Genomic DNA, 19,253 nt, shown 5'->3' on the forward strand with positions numbered 1-19,253 from the left:
ACTAAAAACAGTATTGTTAGCAGAACAGCGTCAAAGAGCATGATTTCTGGACCAAAACATGACGGGTAGTTCAAACAGAGGATACAGTAGTACCCCTTATCCACTGTATGTGTGGAGAAGACACATTTGACCTGTTCTTCTCTGCTCTCACCTCACAGCAACAATCAGCAACAAAGAAGGCTCCTGTGATCAAACGTGTGCAGGGTTTTTCCCACCAACAAGCAGGCAATCATTTCTGCAGATGACACAAACTGGGCATCCTCTCATTCAGTTCTCACACATTGTCTGGAGATGGCATCAGATTCCACAGGTAAAGGGCTCAGTCCTATGGGACTGCCTCCCTACATCAGTCTTAGGTCTGAAACTCCAGACCTTCTGACCAACTGGCTTCAAATTGGGGTTCCCAGGACTCCCTCTTCGGGTTAAACTGAATTGCTGGAGTGGCTCAAAGTACTCAGGGAAACACATTTGCCAGTTTGCTATGAATGACATTACAAAAGATACAGAAGAAGAGATGCATAGTGCAAAGAATGGGGGAAGTGGCATGGAGATTCCATGCCCTCCCAGGACACACCACCCTGTAGAAACATCCCATGCATGCAGCCATCTGGAAGCTCTCCAAGCCCAGTCACTGTGGGTCTTGATGAAAGCTTCATTACACTGGCATCACTGATTAATCACTGGCCACTGGTGACTGACAACCTTCAGCTCTTCTCTCCTCCCCAGAGTCTCCAGAGTGAGACAGAAGATCTCAACCCTCTGATCAATCATGTCTTCAGGATGGTGACCAGTTCCTATCCTGAAGCTACCTAGGGGCTTCCAGCCGTCGATTATTAGCATACAAAAAGATGTCACTTTGGAAATCCTAAGGATTTTAAGAATTGTACACCAAGAAATGAGTTAACATCCAGAGATTTTACATTTGCAGTTTTGATTTCTGTGGTTACAGTTACCAACCGTCAACTGTATTCCAAAAATATACATGGAAGACTCCAGAAATTAAGAGGGCATAAGTTTTAGTGTGCCATTCTGAGAGGCACAATGAAATCTTAAGCCCCCTCTATCCAGCCCAGGATGTGAATCGTCGTGCGGTGCATCCACAATGCACATGCTGTCCACCCATTAGTCATCAATATGGTCTCCTCCTGTACACAGCCACCAACACCATTAACGCCTGACGATCTAGGATCACTCAAACCTCATGATCTTTTTTTTTTTTTTGACTTAGACTCAGGGTCTGAATAGTGGCCGAACACTGCATGACAACGCCTCCGTCATTCACCTCACTTCATCTCATTACATAGACATTGTATCACTTCACATCATCACAAGAAAAAGGGTGAGAACGGTACAATATATTTCAAGAGACCACAAACACTTGTATTACAGTATATTATTATAATTTTCTATTTGTAGTTATTGTTCATTTCTTACTGTGCCTAATTTATACATTAAATGTTATCACAGTTATGTATGTGCAGGAAAAACCAGTGTGTGCTTCAGTACTATTTACGGTTTCAGGCATTCACTGGGGGGATCTTGGAATGTTATCTCCCGTAGTTAACGGGGAACTACTGCACGTATTTGGTTGTAACACAACACAGCCTCTCAAGCCCTTCAGTTAAAACTGCTGAGTTTAGGATAAAACACCAGAAGCCAGCAAAACATAGGAATCAGAGCAGCAACAGGGATCCTTGCAAAAACTTTCCAGCTGCCAGTGGAGAAGAACTCAAGGGAGATCAATGTGCTACTCTGGCTAACACTCTTCTGGGGAAGGTGCTGGGTGGTTTCCTTAGTTGCAGTTATATACTCTGCCCTACGTACAAGACCCAACGCCATTTTACTTCCCACAGAAAGAACCAGCGGAAAGATCATTCCTTTAAGAGCTTATCTGCTCTGAACCACGCCTCACATTCAGAGAGAAGCTTAGGAAACACTGGGGAGGTGTTCCAGGCTGCCAGGCAGGACTGTATGATGTGAAAAATATACAGAAAGAAATCAGTGCCCTCTTGCTGGCAGAATGTGCCAACGCTTGTCCCTTTCCCTAGTAGGAGAAAAAAATTCTTTTTCACCTCACGTAAAGCAGAACTGCCGTCCCTCATGACAGAGAGTCTAGGTGCAGGTGAGTCATGACGTCATAACACAGACTGTTATCAAACTCATCCCTCAAAGGAAGAGGATCAATGACGAACATATATATTTACCTACAGCATTCACTGCCTGGTCTTATTTCCAACCAAAGGTTAAGTATGAAAGACTTTGTGATTCCAGTTTTTTAAAGTATAACCTCTTGAGCTTCTCCCCTTCCGTTGCTAGAGAGTCTATCTGGAGCCACCTCATACAGCAAGATGCTCCAGTTTGTGCTGTGTGGTACTGCATGGTGTCATTTTCCTCAACCCTTTCCATTATGTGGCAAAGGTCTACACAAATCATGTTTCCTAAGTATGTAAAGCATGTCATCAGACCTTACAATGATAAAGAAGCAAAAGAAAAACAAAAGCAAGGACAAAGAACATCTTAAATGACTACATTCAACTACCATGGAACTTTTTTACTTTTTTAACTATTCAAAAAGATATCGACTGTATTATTTCAACTATATGACTCTCCTGAAAAAAGTAAAACTAGGAAGACAGATAAAAGATCAGTGGTTTCCAGCAGTTGCTAGGGAGAAAGGGAGAGATGAACAGGCACAGAACACAGCATTTTTAGGGCAGTGAAACTGTTCTGTCTATAATACATAAATACATGTCATTACACATTTGTCCAAATTCACAGAATGTACCGTATTAAGAATGAAGCCTGACGTCAACTACGAACTTTGAGTGATTATAATGTGTCAATGTAGGTTCATCAGTTGTAACAAATGTACCACTCGGGTGGAAAATGCTAATCACAGGGGAGGCAGTGCATGTGTGGGAGGCATGGAACATAGGAGAAATCTCTGTACCTTCCTCTCAGTTTTGCTGTGAACCTAAAACTGCTATAAGAAATAAAGCAAATGATTTAAAAACATATTCACTGTCTATGCATCCCAGGATTTCCAGAATAAAAATTAAAATAAAAAATAAAAGATATTCACTGAATCTGTTATTATGATATATTTAAGCAGGATACGGTGACCCTAAAAATTGGAGATCATTAAAGACCAAAGTAACTAACAGCATGTGAGCATGGTTTCTCAAATCGCAGCATAGAAAATACACAAATTTAATTGCAAGCTTAGGCAAGAAAATATTGATGAAATGACTGAATATCTTACCTTATTTCATAATTCTAAACAGGAATTTAGCACGATATGAAAACTAGATTATTCGCATAATCAAAATAAAAGACCATTTTAATTCTCATTTTAACTCAGAAATTATTATGCTTATTCAATTTAACACTTTTACTGAAAGGTTAAAGAGATAAGAAGGACAGATTATAATTGCCTAATGTTGCTATGGTAACTTTCATTCAAATACCTGTGAGTCACCAGAAGTAGCCAGCATTGCAACACAGGATGGATCATACAACAGAAACTAGTACCAAGTTACCTTATCTTATAATAGTATTTGCTGTTAAAATGAAATTTTAAAACAGCACCAAAAATTAAGTTGGGGCTAAAACTGTGTGCAGAAAAGATTTCATATAGCAGGCAAGAGACTGCCGTCCTTAGAAAGGCCTGCATGCAACGCTGGCCCTTGGCTGGTGTTTAGGAAATTGGAATTGGGAGGGTTCCCACCGTGCCCTAAGACTGGCTCACTGTGTCTAAAGTGTTTATAGAAACAACGTGGTTAATCTGAACAATTGCTTTCCTTCTGGGAGTCTGGAATGTGGGTACATGTGAGGGAGAGTAACCTCCATAAAAAACTTTGGGTGCTGAGTCTCTAATGAGACTCTGGTACTGGCAGACATCACTGCACATGGGTTGTCAAAATGTGAGGCTGGGAGAATTAAGCAGATCCTGGGAACTCCACAGGAGAGAACTCCTGGAAGCTTGTGCCTTGGTTTCTTCCAGACTTGACCACAGGCACCTTTTCCCTCTCATTTTGCTTGTACTCTTTCATTGTAATCAATTAAGGATCTGAATATGACTATTTGCTGAATCCTGTGAGTCCTTCTAGTGAATCACCAAACCTGGGGGTGGTCTTGGGAACCCCTGTCACAAATGCATTATATAAGGTTTTTATTAACTTGACATGGTATACGTACGTGACTATAATCAGAGCTATTTCACAGAATAACTTTCCCTAATCTGTTTTTGTTTTCTTTTCTTTCCTTGATATTTGACTTGGAGATTCCTGTATTTCTATATCCAATTGATTAAAGCCATAAAAGAAAGAAATGTGTTAGAAAACAATGTGAAAGAAGCAGCAATCCTAGTTTTACCAGAATTAAAAAAAAAGGGAATCTTGATGATTGACCATATGTTCACAATATGAATGTTTCTAGAAAAAAAATGAAAAGGTGGTCAATTTTCTGCAATTTAACTGGGCTTAATTCCTTTTTATAATAATTGTGCAGGCCAGGTGTGGTGGCTCCTATCTGTAAAATCCTAGCATTTTGGGAGGCCGAGGCAGGAAGATCACTTGAGCCCAGAAGTTCCAGACTTCCAGACCAGCCTGGGCAATATAGTGAGAAAGAGAGAGAGAGAAAAAAAAACCTTAAAAGGAAAATTAGCCAAGTATGGTGGTGCATACCTGTAGTCCCAGCTACCTGGGAGGCTGAGGTGAAAGGATCATTTAAGGCCAGAAAGCAGAAGTTGCAAGGAGCCAAGATAGATCACACCACTGCACTCCAGTACTGGCAACAGAGGGAGGGAGATCTGTCTCAAAAATAAATAAATAAATAAATAAATAAATAAATAAATAAATAAATGATTGTGTATCTGACTGGATGTAACTACACATGGCTATAGTACCAGCTATTCAGGAGGATGAGGTAGGAGGACTGCTTGAGCCCAGATGTTCAAGGCTACAGTGACCTATGATTGTACCACCAAATAGACACTGTATTCTAGCCTGGGCAACATAGAGAGAACCCATCTCTTATAATAATAATTAATTAATTAGTTGTGCATCATTCAAGTCACTTGTATAACTGGAGAAAAACATAACCATTGAATACAGTATAATGGTTTACTACTGATCATAAGAGTTCCTTTTACTTGCTTCTAATCTTTTTATTTCTTATAAAACTAAAAACATGGTTCACCCATTGAAGGCAGTTCATCACAGAACAAGTCAAAAAGCCAAAAGGATTGCATCCAAACTGTAGGATGTGTTATCCACTGTTCCCTGCAGACAGTGGATTTGGTCATTAAGAATGAGCAGAACTTTTAACTTAGTGTGTGTGTGTGTGTGTGTGTGTGTATGCGCACACCTGAACGCACGTGTATGTGCGTGTGTGTGTGTAAACTATGACAGATAAAGCCATTTTGCTTATGTAAGAATATGTAACATAACTTGTGCTTCTCACAAAGGAATTGCTTTTCTGTCTTCTACACTCAGTAGGTGTCTTCAAAAAATAATCCCCAATTCGTATGGGTGCACACTGGTTCAGTTTTACAGTTCTTATGGCCATTTATTTATTCTACGAGAAAGGGATTGTTGAGTTCCTGGTTCTAAAGATAGTTACTTTCTTAGTGACACAAATTAATAGGTAATACAGTTCATCCTTGAACAGCAAGGGTTTGAACTGCAGGGGTTCATTTATATGCAGATTTTCTTCTGCCTCTGCAACCCAGAGACAGCAAGACCAATCTCTCTTCTTCCTTCTCAGCCTAATCAACCTGAAGATGATAAAGATGAAGACCTTTCTGAGGATCCATTTTTGCTTTATGAAAAGTCAATGTATTTTTCCTGCTGACTTTCTTTCTAACAGCTTCATTTCTCCAGCTTACTTTATTGTAAGAACACAGTATATAATAGTGCAGCACAAACAAAATAGGTGTTAATCGACCGCTTATGTTATCAGGAAGGCTTCCAGTCGATAGTGGGCTATTAGTAGCTACGTCGGGAAAATCAAAAGTTACACTCAGATTTTCAGCTGCACTGGAATCAGAGTCCCCAACCCCCACATTATTCATGGGTCAACTGTAATTATTTTTTTACTAAATATAAACAATTTATTATAAAAATAAACAATCTATTATAAAAATGAACTAGAAGATCCATATGTATAACAAGTCCAATTTGTTACAATGTGACTATAGAGAAAACATAAATGTTATATAGGATTTTAGGGATCATAATGAAGTAAATGAATTTTTTTCAGGTAATACTGTTTGAGATTATAAATTAGCTATAACTACCTTCTTAAATAACTCTGAATTCCAAACTAAAGAAGTTAAATTTAAAAAATTAATTTACATATATGTATAAATGTATATATACATGCAATTTACACATATTTTTAAACTTGTCTTTTTCCTTCAAAACTACCTTAATCTTACATCTTAATTTTTTTTAATCAAGAGTAGGACCACCAAGAGAAATGAGAAATTCACTATCAGAGGTCTTACCTGGATTGCCATTTTTAAGAATCTTCTTTTTATGTTCCAAAATTTGCTGTCGAATTCTATGTATAAACAAGTAATAAATAAAATTGCTGTTTTAGTACTGAAATAAAACGATTTACCATATTAAATTCTTAATGTTTGGTAAATGTATAATCAAACTGATTCTTTTTTCCTCGCTGGCTATAACAAAATACATCTTCACACATCAACATACTTCTGTATCTATTGTCAACTTCAGTGGTCACATATTATTCCATCCTATGGATGCAACTGAAATTTACTCATAAGATCCATTCTATGGGTTCTTTTTAAAATAAGTGCTGTGAAAAACAAAGGGCAGGTATCTCTATTTCCCAAGGGTATTTCAGTATAATGGAATTGAAGGGTAACGGGCATACACATTTTTTAAATGTAGTACTTACCACCATGTTATGTATTTAAAAAGCAATCAGCAATTTAAACTTTAGGCAGCGTATAAAACATCCTCACACATATTGTGGATACAGAACAGTTTCATTAATCTTTTAATTTAAATTCTTATACCAGAAATGCAAAGGCTTTTTTTCCTATGTACATAAATAACTTGTAGATCTGCAAAATAAAGTTCTTTGCCCACTTTTAGAGTTTTTGATTATTTGATTTGAAAGAATTCCCTGTAAAATGAAGATGCACTTTTCAAGCCGGGCACGGTGGCTCACACCTGCAATCCCAGCACTTTGGGATCTCGGCTCACTGCAAGCTCCCCCTCCCGGGTTCACGCCATTCTCCTGCCTCAGCCTCCGGAGTAGCTGGGACTACAGGCGCCCACCACCACGCCCGGCTATTTTTTGTTGTTGTTGTTGTTATTGTTGTTGTTTTAGTAGAGACGGGGTTTCACCGTGTTAGCCAGGATGGTCTCAAACTCCTGACCTCTTGATCTGCCCACCTCGGCCTTCCAAAGTGCTGGGATAACAGTCGTGAGCCACCGTGCCCAGCCCTAAAATTTTTTAAAATGTCATTACAATAGTAAAAGGCAGTAGGTGTCATGCAAAAATGTGAAAACCTTGATTTTTTCATTTGGCTTATGTAAAATTGATAAAAGCAGAAAGAGTTCACAGTTTGAGAAAAATCTGTCTTCCCATTCAAGAACACAGAACCCACCTCCCACTTCCAAGTTTCCCTCTAAGAACCTTCAGTAAAGAACCGATCTACACAGGTGGATACGGATAAAACGGACAGTTTTAGGTGAGAACGTTTCGCTACTAAAAAATGACTCACGGTGTTTTTTGTTTTTTTTGAGACGGAGTCTCCTCTGTCACCCAGGCTGGAATGCAGTGGCCTGATCTTGGCTCACTGCAAGCTCCGCCTCCCGGGTTCACGCCATTCTCCTGCCTCAGCCTTCCCAGTAGCTGGGACCGCAGGTGCCCACCACCACGCCCAGCTAATTTTTGTAATTTTAGTAGAGACGGGGTTTCACCGTGTTAACTAGGATGGTTTCGATCTCCTGACCTCCTGATCCGCCCGCCTTGGCCTCCCAAAGTGCTGGGATTACAGGCGTGAGGAACAGGGCCCGGCCGACTCACGCTATTTTTTGATAGGTGAATGAATGAGTTCTGTCATTAGGCACCTCCTATAATGTATATAAACACCATGATTTAAATGTGTAGGTTAAAAATAAAAACACTGTATATGCTTCGCTTTGTGAGTTAAATCACTCCCATTCTCCACCAAGTGCTCCGGCCGGGGAATTATGAGGGATGCAGAGCAGCTGAGGCTCCGTTTGGCACCGCCGCTCCGAGGGCGTCCTGCGCCCTCCAAGGCCCCGTCCCAGGGGCTGCGGGGAAGCCGGGCCGGGGACACCCTCCCACCCTGGGCCGAGCCCCCCGCTCCCTGTGCGGCCTGTGCCAGGCTTCCAGGTCTCTGCTCCCGCGCGCCAGACCCCGTGCAGACGTGGTCTGTGGGGCCCAGGCCCGCTGGCCCCTGCGGCTCCCGAAGCCGAAGAACTTCTTCAAGGAGGTGAGTTCTTCTCAGACCCCCAACCACCGGCTCCCGAGCCGCGGCATCTCCCTGTCCCCTTTTCACCGCCCCCGCCCCACACCCAGCCCCAAACCCCCAACCAACTCTCAATCCCCGACCCAACCTCTGCGATCTAGCCCAGAATCCGCGATCCAGCCCGGTCCACCCTTCAGCAGCGACACTCGCAGCCTCCGACCTCTCAGACCTACTGACCTCTCAGACCCAGTGAGCCTCGCAAAGCCGTTGGCGCGCGCCTGCACCGCGGGGGCCACGCGACTCCCGGAAGCCGCTCCCAGGCGGCGTCCGCCGACAGGTGGGGCTGCAGCCCGGGGCAGGCGCCGCTGGGCTCGCGGGTTCTCCTGGCGGGCCCGGGCAGCCCCAGGACCCCAGGCGGAAAATCACAGGCGCGCAGCCCGCCCTGCCTGAGGAGGGGGGCCAGTCTGGCCACGCACCCACCCCGCTCATCGTCCGCAGGAAGATCTGGGGCTGGCACGGGCACCCCGCGGCCACCAGACTGGCTTCACGGATGGCCTGGCTTCAGCGCTGAGGCTCTGGCCCTGGGGGCTGCCTGGCTGGTGTCAGGCAGCGGGAGAGGCAAGGATAGTCTGGGGTTGCCCCTTCCCCCACCCGCCCCACCGCTTCCCGTGCCAGGACCGGCAGTTTGCAGCTGCACCTGTGGCACTGGCGCGGGATGGCGGAGTTTCCCTTGAATGATGTCGGGGTCGCCGAGTGCACAGCCTACCTGGTCTGAGGGTCCTCTCCTCCTGGACACCTCTCCGGATCCTGGACCCTGGCGCTGGGCAATCCACATGGATGAGACTGATCTGCTGCTGGTGAAGCCGACCGCCTGACTTTGCTGCCTGGGCGACTGGCCCCAGAATCCGCGCTGCTGGGGATGGGGGCCTGGTCTGCGGTGTCCAGCCACTCGCTGCCCGCGCGCCACATCTAGGCTGGTGGCTGCAGCTGCAGCTCCGCACCTGCGGGGGGCTGGCGGGCCTAGTACCTGATATCATCAGGGTCAAGTGCACCGCCCACCCCCCTGAGGGTCTGCTCTGCCTTGGCCTCCTCCAAGAGCGCAGGGGCCACCGGGGTGGCAATTTAGGAATGCCTAAATTGAAGGAAATATCCTTTCTCTGTCTTTAAGAAATAAGTGGCTTTTGTTGTTGTTGTTGTTTTTTCGAGATACCCAGCTACAGCAGAAAACAAAGGGGATGCCAAGGTGAAGGTCCACAGCCAGTTCCTCTATTGATGACCTCCAGGCATTAATGTTCAATCTAACTGCTTTGGTTGGTACTTTCACCTCAGCACTTACAGATGCCTACAGATCTGTTCAATTGCATCGCATGGATTCTGAATTATTTAATACCCAATTATTTCATAATTTAATACCCAAACTATTTTAACAGTTTACCATCTCTGCAATCCTGAAGTAATTTTTTCTTTGTTTATAAAACAATCGCTATAGTAAAATCAAAATCACAAAACACTTCCACATTTCATTGGGTTAAAAAAGCATTAAAACATTATACATAAAAGATAAAAAATATATTTGTTTCATCATAAAACTATGACTTTGCAAAATTTTTTTACATTTAGCTACATTCTTACGATTCTTTAACTTTTCACCGTTATTTTATATATTTTTAAAACAATGCATACCAGTGTTTAAAAAATACACGCAGCATTTCATCTAGGGCTGAATATGTAACACTGGTCAGCTTTTTCAGCATCGTGCAGGTGTGGGCCTCAGGCTGCTTTGTATTTACTTATATCAAATGACATGACCATCTTAAGTGCACAGATACCATCTTCTCGGCTTCTTTCTTCTCCCCCAAAACTATTTAATGTTGCTTTAATGGCAACGTCAATTTAACTAGTTTTGTAATTTCTGTATTTGTCACATAACATGTCAGTTCTTTTTTTTTTTTTTTTTTTTTTTTTTTTAAAGGAAAGCACACAGTCTTAGTTGCTGGGCCAGTTCTTCTGAATCAATTTGAAATCACCTTTTTTCTCTTTCATAATAACTACTTAATTTAATCAACAGGTCAACTATTATTGGATATTATTTTTTCAGTTAAAATTTTGCTGTCTTTCAAATATTCCAACTCTTACACACACTTAAGGTACATAACTATAGCCTATACATATATAAGCACACGTTAAGCCAGATCTAACATAAATTTAGATATGCCAAGAAAGCCACGTGACCATTATTTACATAAATATGAGCAGTGTTCACATTTATCAAGGCCAATGAATAATATTAAGGTGATTGCTTCAATGAGAAATTAAGTGAAGAATTATTTGTTGAATATTGTCAGATAATACCTTTTTTTACCCTGTTAAACTTATTTAAGCCGGACCCAAATAATTTTTAAATGTTTTATTCTATCATGCCTGTAGACAGCTTCATATATTAACCATTTCTGCTTTCATGGTCCTTTGAGAATGGTATCTTAGCATGTAAGTGCAATAAATAAACAACTTTTATAGGAATAAAGAAAACGGATACAAATTAGTCTGGAAAATCTAGTGTGTAGCTGGGCAGCCATGTGCTCATCTAAACCTCAAGGGATGGTTCTGTTAAAAGGAAGAAAAGAAGAATAGTAGGTAACAGAAGCCTGCTTTGTGCCCCCAGGTTACAGCTGTGGCCACTCAGTCTGCCTTGCACCTCCTTCTTCTCACAGAGGACACACTCATCCCAGCCCCAAGCAAGAAAGACCAAAGTCCCTTGCCGGGCACGGTGGCTCACACCTGTAATCCCAGCACTTCGGGAGGCTGAGGCAGGTGGATCATGAGGTCAGGAGATTGAGACCACCCTGGTTAACGTGGTGAAACTCCGTCTGTACTAAAAATACAACAACAACAACAAAATAGCTGGGCATGGTGGCGGGCGCCTGTAGTCCCAGGTACTCGGGAGGCTGAGGCAGGAGAATGGCGTGAACCCGGGAGGCGGAGTTTGCAGTGAGCTGAGATAGCACCACTGCACTCCAACCTGGGTGACAGAGTGAGACTTCGTCTCAAAAAAAAAAAAAAAAAAAAAAGACCAAAGTCCCTTTCAGTTACTGTATCCAACCCAAAGTGGGACTACAGGCGTGCACCACCATGCCCAGCTAATGTTTTGTATTTTTTAGTAGAGATGGGGTTTTACCATGTTGGCCAGGAGGGTCTCAATCTCCTGACCTTGTGATCTGCCTGCCTTGGCCTCCTAAAGTGCTGGAATTACAGGCGTGAGCCACGGCGGCTGGCCTTGCCTGATCTTTTTAAAGATCACACCATACCTACTCAAAGCACACACCAAATTATACGGAAAAAAACGTACAGAGACAGATCCTCAGCTTCCTGCAGGACAATGCTAACTCAATTTTCTTTGGTCATACTGAGGAGTTCTGATCAGATACCCTGATCAGAGTATCTGGTAGAAGAGCACACAGGCATTCCAGTATCTTCAGCATACACCACTGTACAGGTCTGCATTATAATAAAACATTAAGGAAGAGGTCAGTAAAAGTTTTTCTTGTCTTGAAAATCTAAAACAGGGGGTCCATAAATCCAGCAAAAATAACTACTCGCTAAACTTGTTAAATGCAAAATATAAATCAAATGTGGGTCTCTTGGAGTACTGCTCAGAATGGAGCTCAGGGTACTTCAGTTCTGGGACTAAAACCAATCCCTTACTTGGGAGTGATACTGGAGGGGAAGGAAGAAGCAAGGGAGTTGTTCAGTAATGGAGTAAGGAAAAGAAATAGCCTAGAAAAGTCTACGTTTAAGCAAATAGCAAGTAACAGTAAAAAATATGTTCTATGGATCTCTTGCTACAGCAATGTGAGTGGGAGCATCAGGAGCCCAATCTCAGAGTGGGACACCACGGATTGTTTTATGAAAACGGCAGCTGGGATGTGGAGGAAGAGCCCCCTGCAAGTTGGACAGGAGCCACAAGCTGCACTCTGAACCTGACCACTCTGCACCCAAGCCATCGGCCCGTGGGTCTCCGAGGGGACCTGCCAATTGGACTGCAAATTCCCCAGTTTGCCCCCAGGTATTATAGAAAATTATTTGTGTAAATAATGTAAAGAAAACACACCTATGGCAAAAACATATGCATGTTCTTTCACACAGGGTGAAATCATAACTGGCCTCATCTAAACATTTCCTCAAAGATCAGCCAAATCTAGGTCAATTCTGGTAAACATATTATATTCAACCTTAAAGGTTGCCACCATGAGATGCATGGCTATGGTAGTATGGTGCCCACATCTAAACTAGTGAATCTAATGCAGGTAAGAATTCAGAAATGCCCCCAGATGATTTCAAAGCCAAATTTCAGCTAAGGTCTCCACAAAATGGCTATTTTCAAACATAGCACATTCTGACTGGGTTTGCTGAGGTACTTCCCCTGGTACATTTTTTTTTGTCCTGGGACTGGGGGTTGTGGAAGGAAAGACTGCTTTGCAATATTGCATAATAAATATGGTTCTAAAAGTACAGGTGTTAGAAATATCTTCCCTAATTAACTACACTTCTACGTAAGTGAAAAGGAAATCTGAAAATTTTAGTGGTAAATTACTTCTTCTGAAACTAATCTTAATGTTGGACTTCTTTATTCATTAGTTTCTCTTTGATATTCGTATCATCCCCGTAACTCACTCTTCTCTCACACCAACCTGCACCCCCCAAGGCTGTTGTAAAGAATTATCTTTAAAAAATCTTATAAGCAGCTGGAACATTTTCATTCCAGTTATCAACGAGATCGTTCATGGTTCTTTAACTAGAATAGAAATGTTAGAAAAAGAATAAAATCTGTTGTAGTTTCACATAAAAACACTACTTCCAATTTTATACAGAACTATAAATTAAAAATAAACTAATGGAAAATAGTTATTTGTAAATAATTACTTTGATCATCAACTTTTGATCTCTATTCTCCTCCAAAGCATTCATACTTCAGGGTCTCACGATTTAGGTCCAAGTCTCCTCTGTGTCACTAAATGTCTACCACTTCCGCTTTCCACACCCCATACAGCCCAGATGCCAGAGAAATAAAAGGTTAAAAAAACAAGCATCCTGGCTGGGCGCAGTGGCTCCTGGTTGTAATCCCAGCACTTTGGGAGGCCGAGGTGGGAGGATCTCATTGAGCTCCAGAATTTGAGACCGGCATGGGCAATATGGCAAGACCCCGTGTCTCTACTGAAAATACAAAAATTAGCCAGGCGTGGTGATGTGTGCCTGTAATCCCAGCTACTCAGGAGGCTAAGGCAGGAGATTCACTTGAATCTGCAAGGTGGAGGTTGCAGTGAGCTGAGATCGTGACACTGCATTCCAGCTTGGGTGACAGAGCAAGACTGTCTCAAAAAAAGAAAGAAAGAGAAAGAAAGGAAGAAAGGAGGAAAGGAGGAAAGGAAGAAAGGAAGAAAGGAAGAAAAGAAAGAAAAGAAAGAAAAGAAAGAAAGAAAGAAAAAAGAAAGAAAGAAAGAGAAAGAAAGAAAGAAAGAGAAAGAAAGAAAGAAAAGAAAGAAGGAAAGAAGGAAGGAGAAGAAAGAAAGAGAAAGAAAGAAAAAACTGTTAATTGTTTTAAAAACAAAATCATTCCCAACGTATGTTCCCTCACATTCCTAAATTTTTGCAAGTGCTATCCCTTCTATCTACGAAAAGTGTTTCCACTTCATTTCCTGCAAACGTTGATGTTACATAACACTCAACTCTGACCTACAAAGAATAAGTCTGGCTTCCTATGACGTTCCAGGAGACAGCGAAAGGCAGCTTGAAAAGCATCCTCCCATCCCGGGTCTGGTATTCCAGTGCACCCACAACTTCCCTCCCTCTTGCAGGTCCCAGCACATACTGAGCTGCTCATGGCTCCATCACTGGGCTCGCATTCTTCTCATTGCTGGAATGGAATGACCTTTCTCTGCTTGCTTCACTTGGCTAGATAGCTTTTAAGGTTCTCTTTTAAATTTTACCACCAGGCCCTAAATTTCATCCACCATACATGAGGATGATCCTAGGTGGACATCAGAACCCAATTGGACATCCTGTCTCCAGGTGGATAATAGGCCCCCCGTGGAAGTCCAGCCCCAGGTTGACACCAAGGCTCCAGGCAAACACCAGGCCCAAGGTGAGCATTAGGCTTCCGGTAAACACCAGGCCCATGTGGATTACTAGGCCTCAGGCAGACGTCAGGCCCCAGGTGTACCCTCGGGCCCCAGGTGAGTATCTATGCCCCAGCTGAACATCAGTCAACAGGTGGATGCCCAAGCCCTTGGTAAACACCAGACAACAAATGAACATCAGGCCCCAGAGAGACATTTGGTCCAGGTGGATACCTAGGTGGCCTGGTGAACCTCAGGCTCCTGATAAACACCCAGGCCACAGAAAGATAACAGGCCACACCTAAACACCCAGGCCTCAGGTGGGTATCAGGCCCCAGCCAAATACCAGGCCCCAAGTGGACACTGAACTCAGGTGCCAGGCTGACACCCAGGCCCCAGTTGTACACCAGGTCATAGGGGAATATCAGGCCCTAAGAGGATACCCAATCCCCAAGTAGATCTCAGACTGCAGGTGAACACCCATCCCCAGAAGAACACCAGACCCGATATGGATATCAGAACCCAGGCAGGCACCTGGCCTAGGGAATACTCCTAGGCCCCAGGTAGACAAGGTCCCAGGTGGGCATCAGGCCCAGGTAAACCCTCAGGCCCCACGTGCACACGTGGCACTGGGTGAATAATCAGTCCCAGTGTGGACACAGGATCCCAGGTGAACATCAGGCTCAAGGCTGACAGCCAGGCAGCAGGTTTATATGAGGACTCAAGTGAAAACTTCACTCCAAATGGACATCAGACCCCAGGCAAAATTCAGACCTAGGTGGATATCTAGGACAGCTAGTCCCCAGGATTTCAGGCCCTAGGGTGACACCCAGGCTCCAGGTGGACACCAGGCTCATGGAAGAAATTAAGATACAAGTTGACACCTAAGAACTCGGTAAACACGAGGGCACATGTAAATTACTAGGCCCAGGTGAACACCCACGCCCCAGCTTGACCCCAGGCCCCAGGTGAACATCAGGTCCCAGGGTGACATCAGGCCTCACATGGATACCTAGGTGCCTGGTGAACGTGAACATCAGGCCACAGATGGAAACCAGAGCCACAGAAGGGTATCAGACCCCATGTAAACACCCAGGCCCCAGGTGGGAATCAAGACCCCCGGTAAACACCAGGCTCCTAGTAGACGTTAGGACACAGCACAACGCCTGGCCCCAGGTGAACAACAGGCCTAAGGTAGCTATCAGGACCCAAGCGGACACTGGACTCAAGGTATGTACATCAGGTGTACCATAGTAACCCACATGGGGCCTGGTGTTTACCGGTGTCCAATGTCCCAGTTGGACACCAAGTCACACCGGGACACAGACTCCAGGTGGACACCCAGTCTCAGGATGGAAATCAGGCTGTAGGCAAACAGAAGGCCCCAGGTGAACATCAGTCCCCAGGCGGGCATCTGGGCCCCAGATGGATACCAGGCCCCAGGTGGACATCAGACCCAAGGTAAATACCCATCCCTAGGGAGACACCAGACCCCAGGCAGGTTATTGGTCCCAGGAAAACACCCAAGCCCCAAGGAGAAATCAGACCCCAGGTGAACTCTGGTCTGCAGGTGCACATCACGCTGGGCATCCATCTTGGATCTTGTGTTCACTGGGGCCTATGTCCACCCCTTGGACCTGCTATTCATTTGTGGCTTGGCGTTCACCTGGGCCCTGAGGGTCAACCTGATGCCTGATATCCACCTAGGACCTACACAGCCACCTGGGGCCTGATGTCAACCTGCAGTGTAGGCATCCATCAGGGGCCTGATGTCCACCTGAGGTCTGGGGTACACCTGGGGCTTGGTGGCCACCTAGAGCCTTGATGTCATCCTGGGGCCTAATGGCCACCTGGAGCCTGGTATCCATCTAAGGCCTGGGTTCTACTTGGGGCATTATTATGTGCCCTTGAAGACTCGGTATCCGACTAGGGCCTGATTTTCACCTGAGACCTAATATCCACAAGAGGCCTGGGTGTCCCCCTGAAGCCTTGGTATCCTCCATGGGCCTGAAGTCCATCTGTGACATTCTGTCCAACTGGGGCCTGGGTGTAAACCTGGTGCCTGATGTATACCTCAAGTCCAGTGTGCACCTGGGACCCGACGGCCACCTGAGGCCATATATCCACCTGGGGCCAGAGTGTCCACTTGGGGCCTAATGTTCACCAGGAGCCTAAATATCCACCTGGGGCCTCATGTCTGCCTGGGGCTCAGGTGTCAATGTGCGGCCTGGGCATCACCTGGGGCCTGATGTTCAACTGGAGCCTGGTGTCCACCTGGAACCTATTTATCAACTGGGAACCTGATGTCCACCTGGTGTCTGATGTCCATTTGGAAACTGGAGTCCAACTGGGAACTGCCATACCCCTAAGACAGCGTCAATCTGGTGTTTGATGTCCAATATTCTCCTGGGACTGTCCACTTGAGGCCTGATGTCTGCCTGGAACCTAGGTCTCCACTTCCGTCCCGGATATTGACTGAGGCCTGGATGTCCACTTGGGGCCTTATGTCTACCCAAAAAGGGCTGTGGCACCATGTACCCCTCCCTATTCCTGGGGAAAGTTTGTGGAGAGTTGCTGTATACCCAACCCTCGCAGTTCAGGATCATGTCCTCCTGAAGACACGATCCAGGAAACTGACTTTTTGGCCCGGGTCACTGCTCAAGGCATGAAGATCTGGAGGCGGCACTGGGAACAGATGCAGCTGCAATTGCCCAGGCTCCCCTCCACTAAGTTGTGCCGCAGGCCGCTGGGGGCTTCCAAATCAGGTGCTGGAATTGGGGCCCTGGAGCCTCGCCCCATCCTGCTGCCAGCGCGAAAAGGGCAGTGCCAGAGAATGCTGCCCTCACCGCTGCCCCAGGCCTAGGTCAACCTGCTGGGCCACTCCTCAAGGGCAAAGGCCACGTGGGTCATCAGCCACTGCCACCTGATATAAGAAAGGGGGCTGAAAGAAGGCTGCCTGCTGGCAAAGCAACCACAGAGCCAGCCAGCCAGTGGCACCCAGGACTGGAAGAACTTTCTCCAAGGTAAGCTCTCAGCCTTCTTTGGTTTTGCTGTACTTTCCAAGTTGTGATTTTCTGAAAAGTGAGTAGGACGTTTTCAGGGCAGCCTTAGCAATTTCTAGGCCTAACAGCAATCTAGGAGAATCCCAGTCACTCCTATCCCCGCTGACACAGAGTGGCCCACAGGTGAAAATCCAGAGATGGCTTGATTCCGTCTGACATTTCATTTCACTGTGGTTTCCAATGTTTCTTAGGAAACTGGGCCTTAGTTGGTTTGTTTCTTCTTCATACCATCCTTCTCATACTTTCTTTGTGTTCTTTCCTGGTTGCTATTTTCACTTTTCTTATACTGCATACGTAGGTCCCACGTTTCCGTTCTTTCTTCCTTTCCAGTCTGTGTGTCTTCTGTGCAACGCCTATGGTAGGTAACATCAGGCCCCAGCTGAACACTTTGACCCCAAGTGGACATGAAGCTCCAGGTGAATACCCAGCACCTACCGTGGACATCAGGCCCCACGTGGACAGCAGTCCGCAGGTAAATATAAGGCCCCAGTTTGAAACCCAGACCTGCCTGAGCCAAGATGACGCCTTCCCACCATGAGGGCAAGAGGAGCAGTTCCCGGATGACAAGGGGCAGGGATAGAGCAACTCCCTACCCACTCTCCCCAGGACGAGGGTGAGTGCATGGGGACACATCCCCTCCAGGTGGACATAAGGCCCGAGCGGACACAAAGGCCCCAGGAAAACATCAGACCCCAAGTGGACACTGGACTCATGGTGGACATTGGATGTAAGGCACCAGGTTGACACCAGGCCCCAGGTGGACACCAGGTCCCAGAGGGACTCCAGTTCCTGCATGGACATCAGGCTCCAGGAGGACATCAGGCTGCAGTTTGGCTGGGAGGCCCCAGGTGGACACCAGGCCCCAGCTAAACATCAGGCCCCAGGTGAACGCCCATGCCTCAGGTAAATACCAGGCCCCAGGTGGACACAGGGCCTCAGGTAAATACCAGGCCCCAGGTGGACACAAGGCCCCAGGTACATACCAGGCCCCAGGTGGAAACCTGGCCCCAGATGGACATCAGGCATGTTGGTGGAACACCAGGCGCCACTTGAACTCCAGGCTCCAAGTGGATGTCCAGGCCTCAGGTAAGTATCAGGGCCAAGGTGAATAGGAGGCCCCAGGTGGACAGCAGGCCCCAGGTGGATACCTAGGCCCCTGGTGAATACCAGGCCCCTGGTGAAAATTAGGCCCCAGATGGATATCAGACCCCAGATAAATACACAGTCCCTATGTAGACATCAGCTCCAAGTAGACACTAGTCCCCAGATAGACACAAGGCCCCAGTTGCACACGGACTCAAGGTGTCCATCAAGCACCAGGCTCACACCCAGGCCACAGCTGGACACAAAGTCACAGGTGGACAGTCATCCCACAGAGGATACCAAGGACTCAGGTGGACATCCAGGCTCGAGGGGAACATGAGGCCCTATGTAGGCAGCAGGCACAGGAGGGGTATCAGACGCCAGGTAAACACTCAGGCTCCAGGAGTACAATAGGCCCGAAGTGGATACCAGGCCCCATGTGAGTATCAGTCCTCATAGGATGGCACGCTCCACATGGACACCAGGCGCCAAGTCAATGCCTAGGCCCCTGGTGCGTAT

General features: G+C 45.6%; 1 protein-coding gene across 9 annotated transcripts in view; it reads right to left on the reverse strand.

Annotated features, from left to right (window-relative positions):
- Positions 1-19,253, reverse strand: part of LOC140709952 (uncharacterized) — a 41,267-nt gene that overhangs the window by 18,660 nt on the left and 3,354 nt on the right. For 3 of the 9 annotated variants that reach the window (XR_012090771.1, XM_073010516.1, XM_073010515.1), the window contains exons 1-2: positions 9,243-9,834; positions 6,509-6,564 (exon numbers count right to left, since the gene is read on the reverse strand). Coding sequence is in view for 3 of the 9 variants with exons in the window: in XM_073010516.1 (XP_072866617.1) it covers positions 6,509-6,564; positions 9,243-9,445 (259 nt within the window). In the remaining 6 variants the exon portion in view is untranslated. The other 6 variants (XR_012090772.1, XR_012090773.1, XR_012090774.1 and 3 more) reach the window with 6 other exon arrangements.

Source organism: Chlorocebus sabaeus, chromosome 23 (genome assembly GCF_047675955.1).
Source record: "Chlorocebus sabaeus isolate Y175 chromosome 23, mChlSab1.0.hap1, whole genome shotgun sequence".
Lineage (NCBI taxonomy): Eukaryota > Metazoa > Chordata > Mammalia > Primates > Cercopithecidae > Chlorocebus > Chlorocebus sabaeus.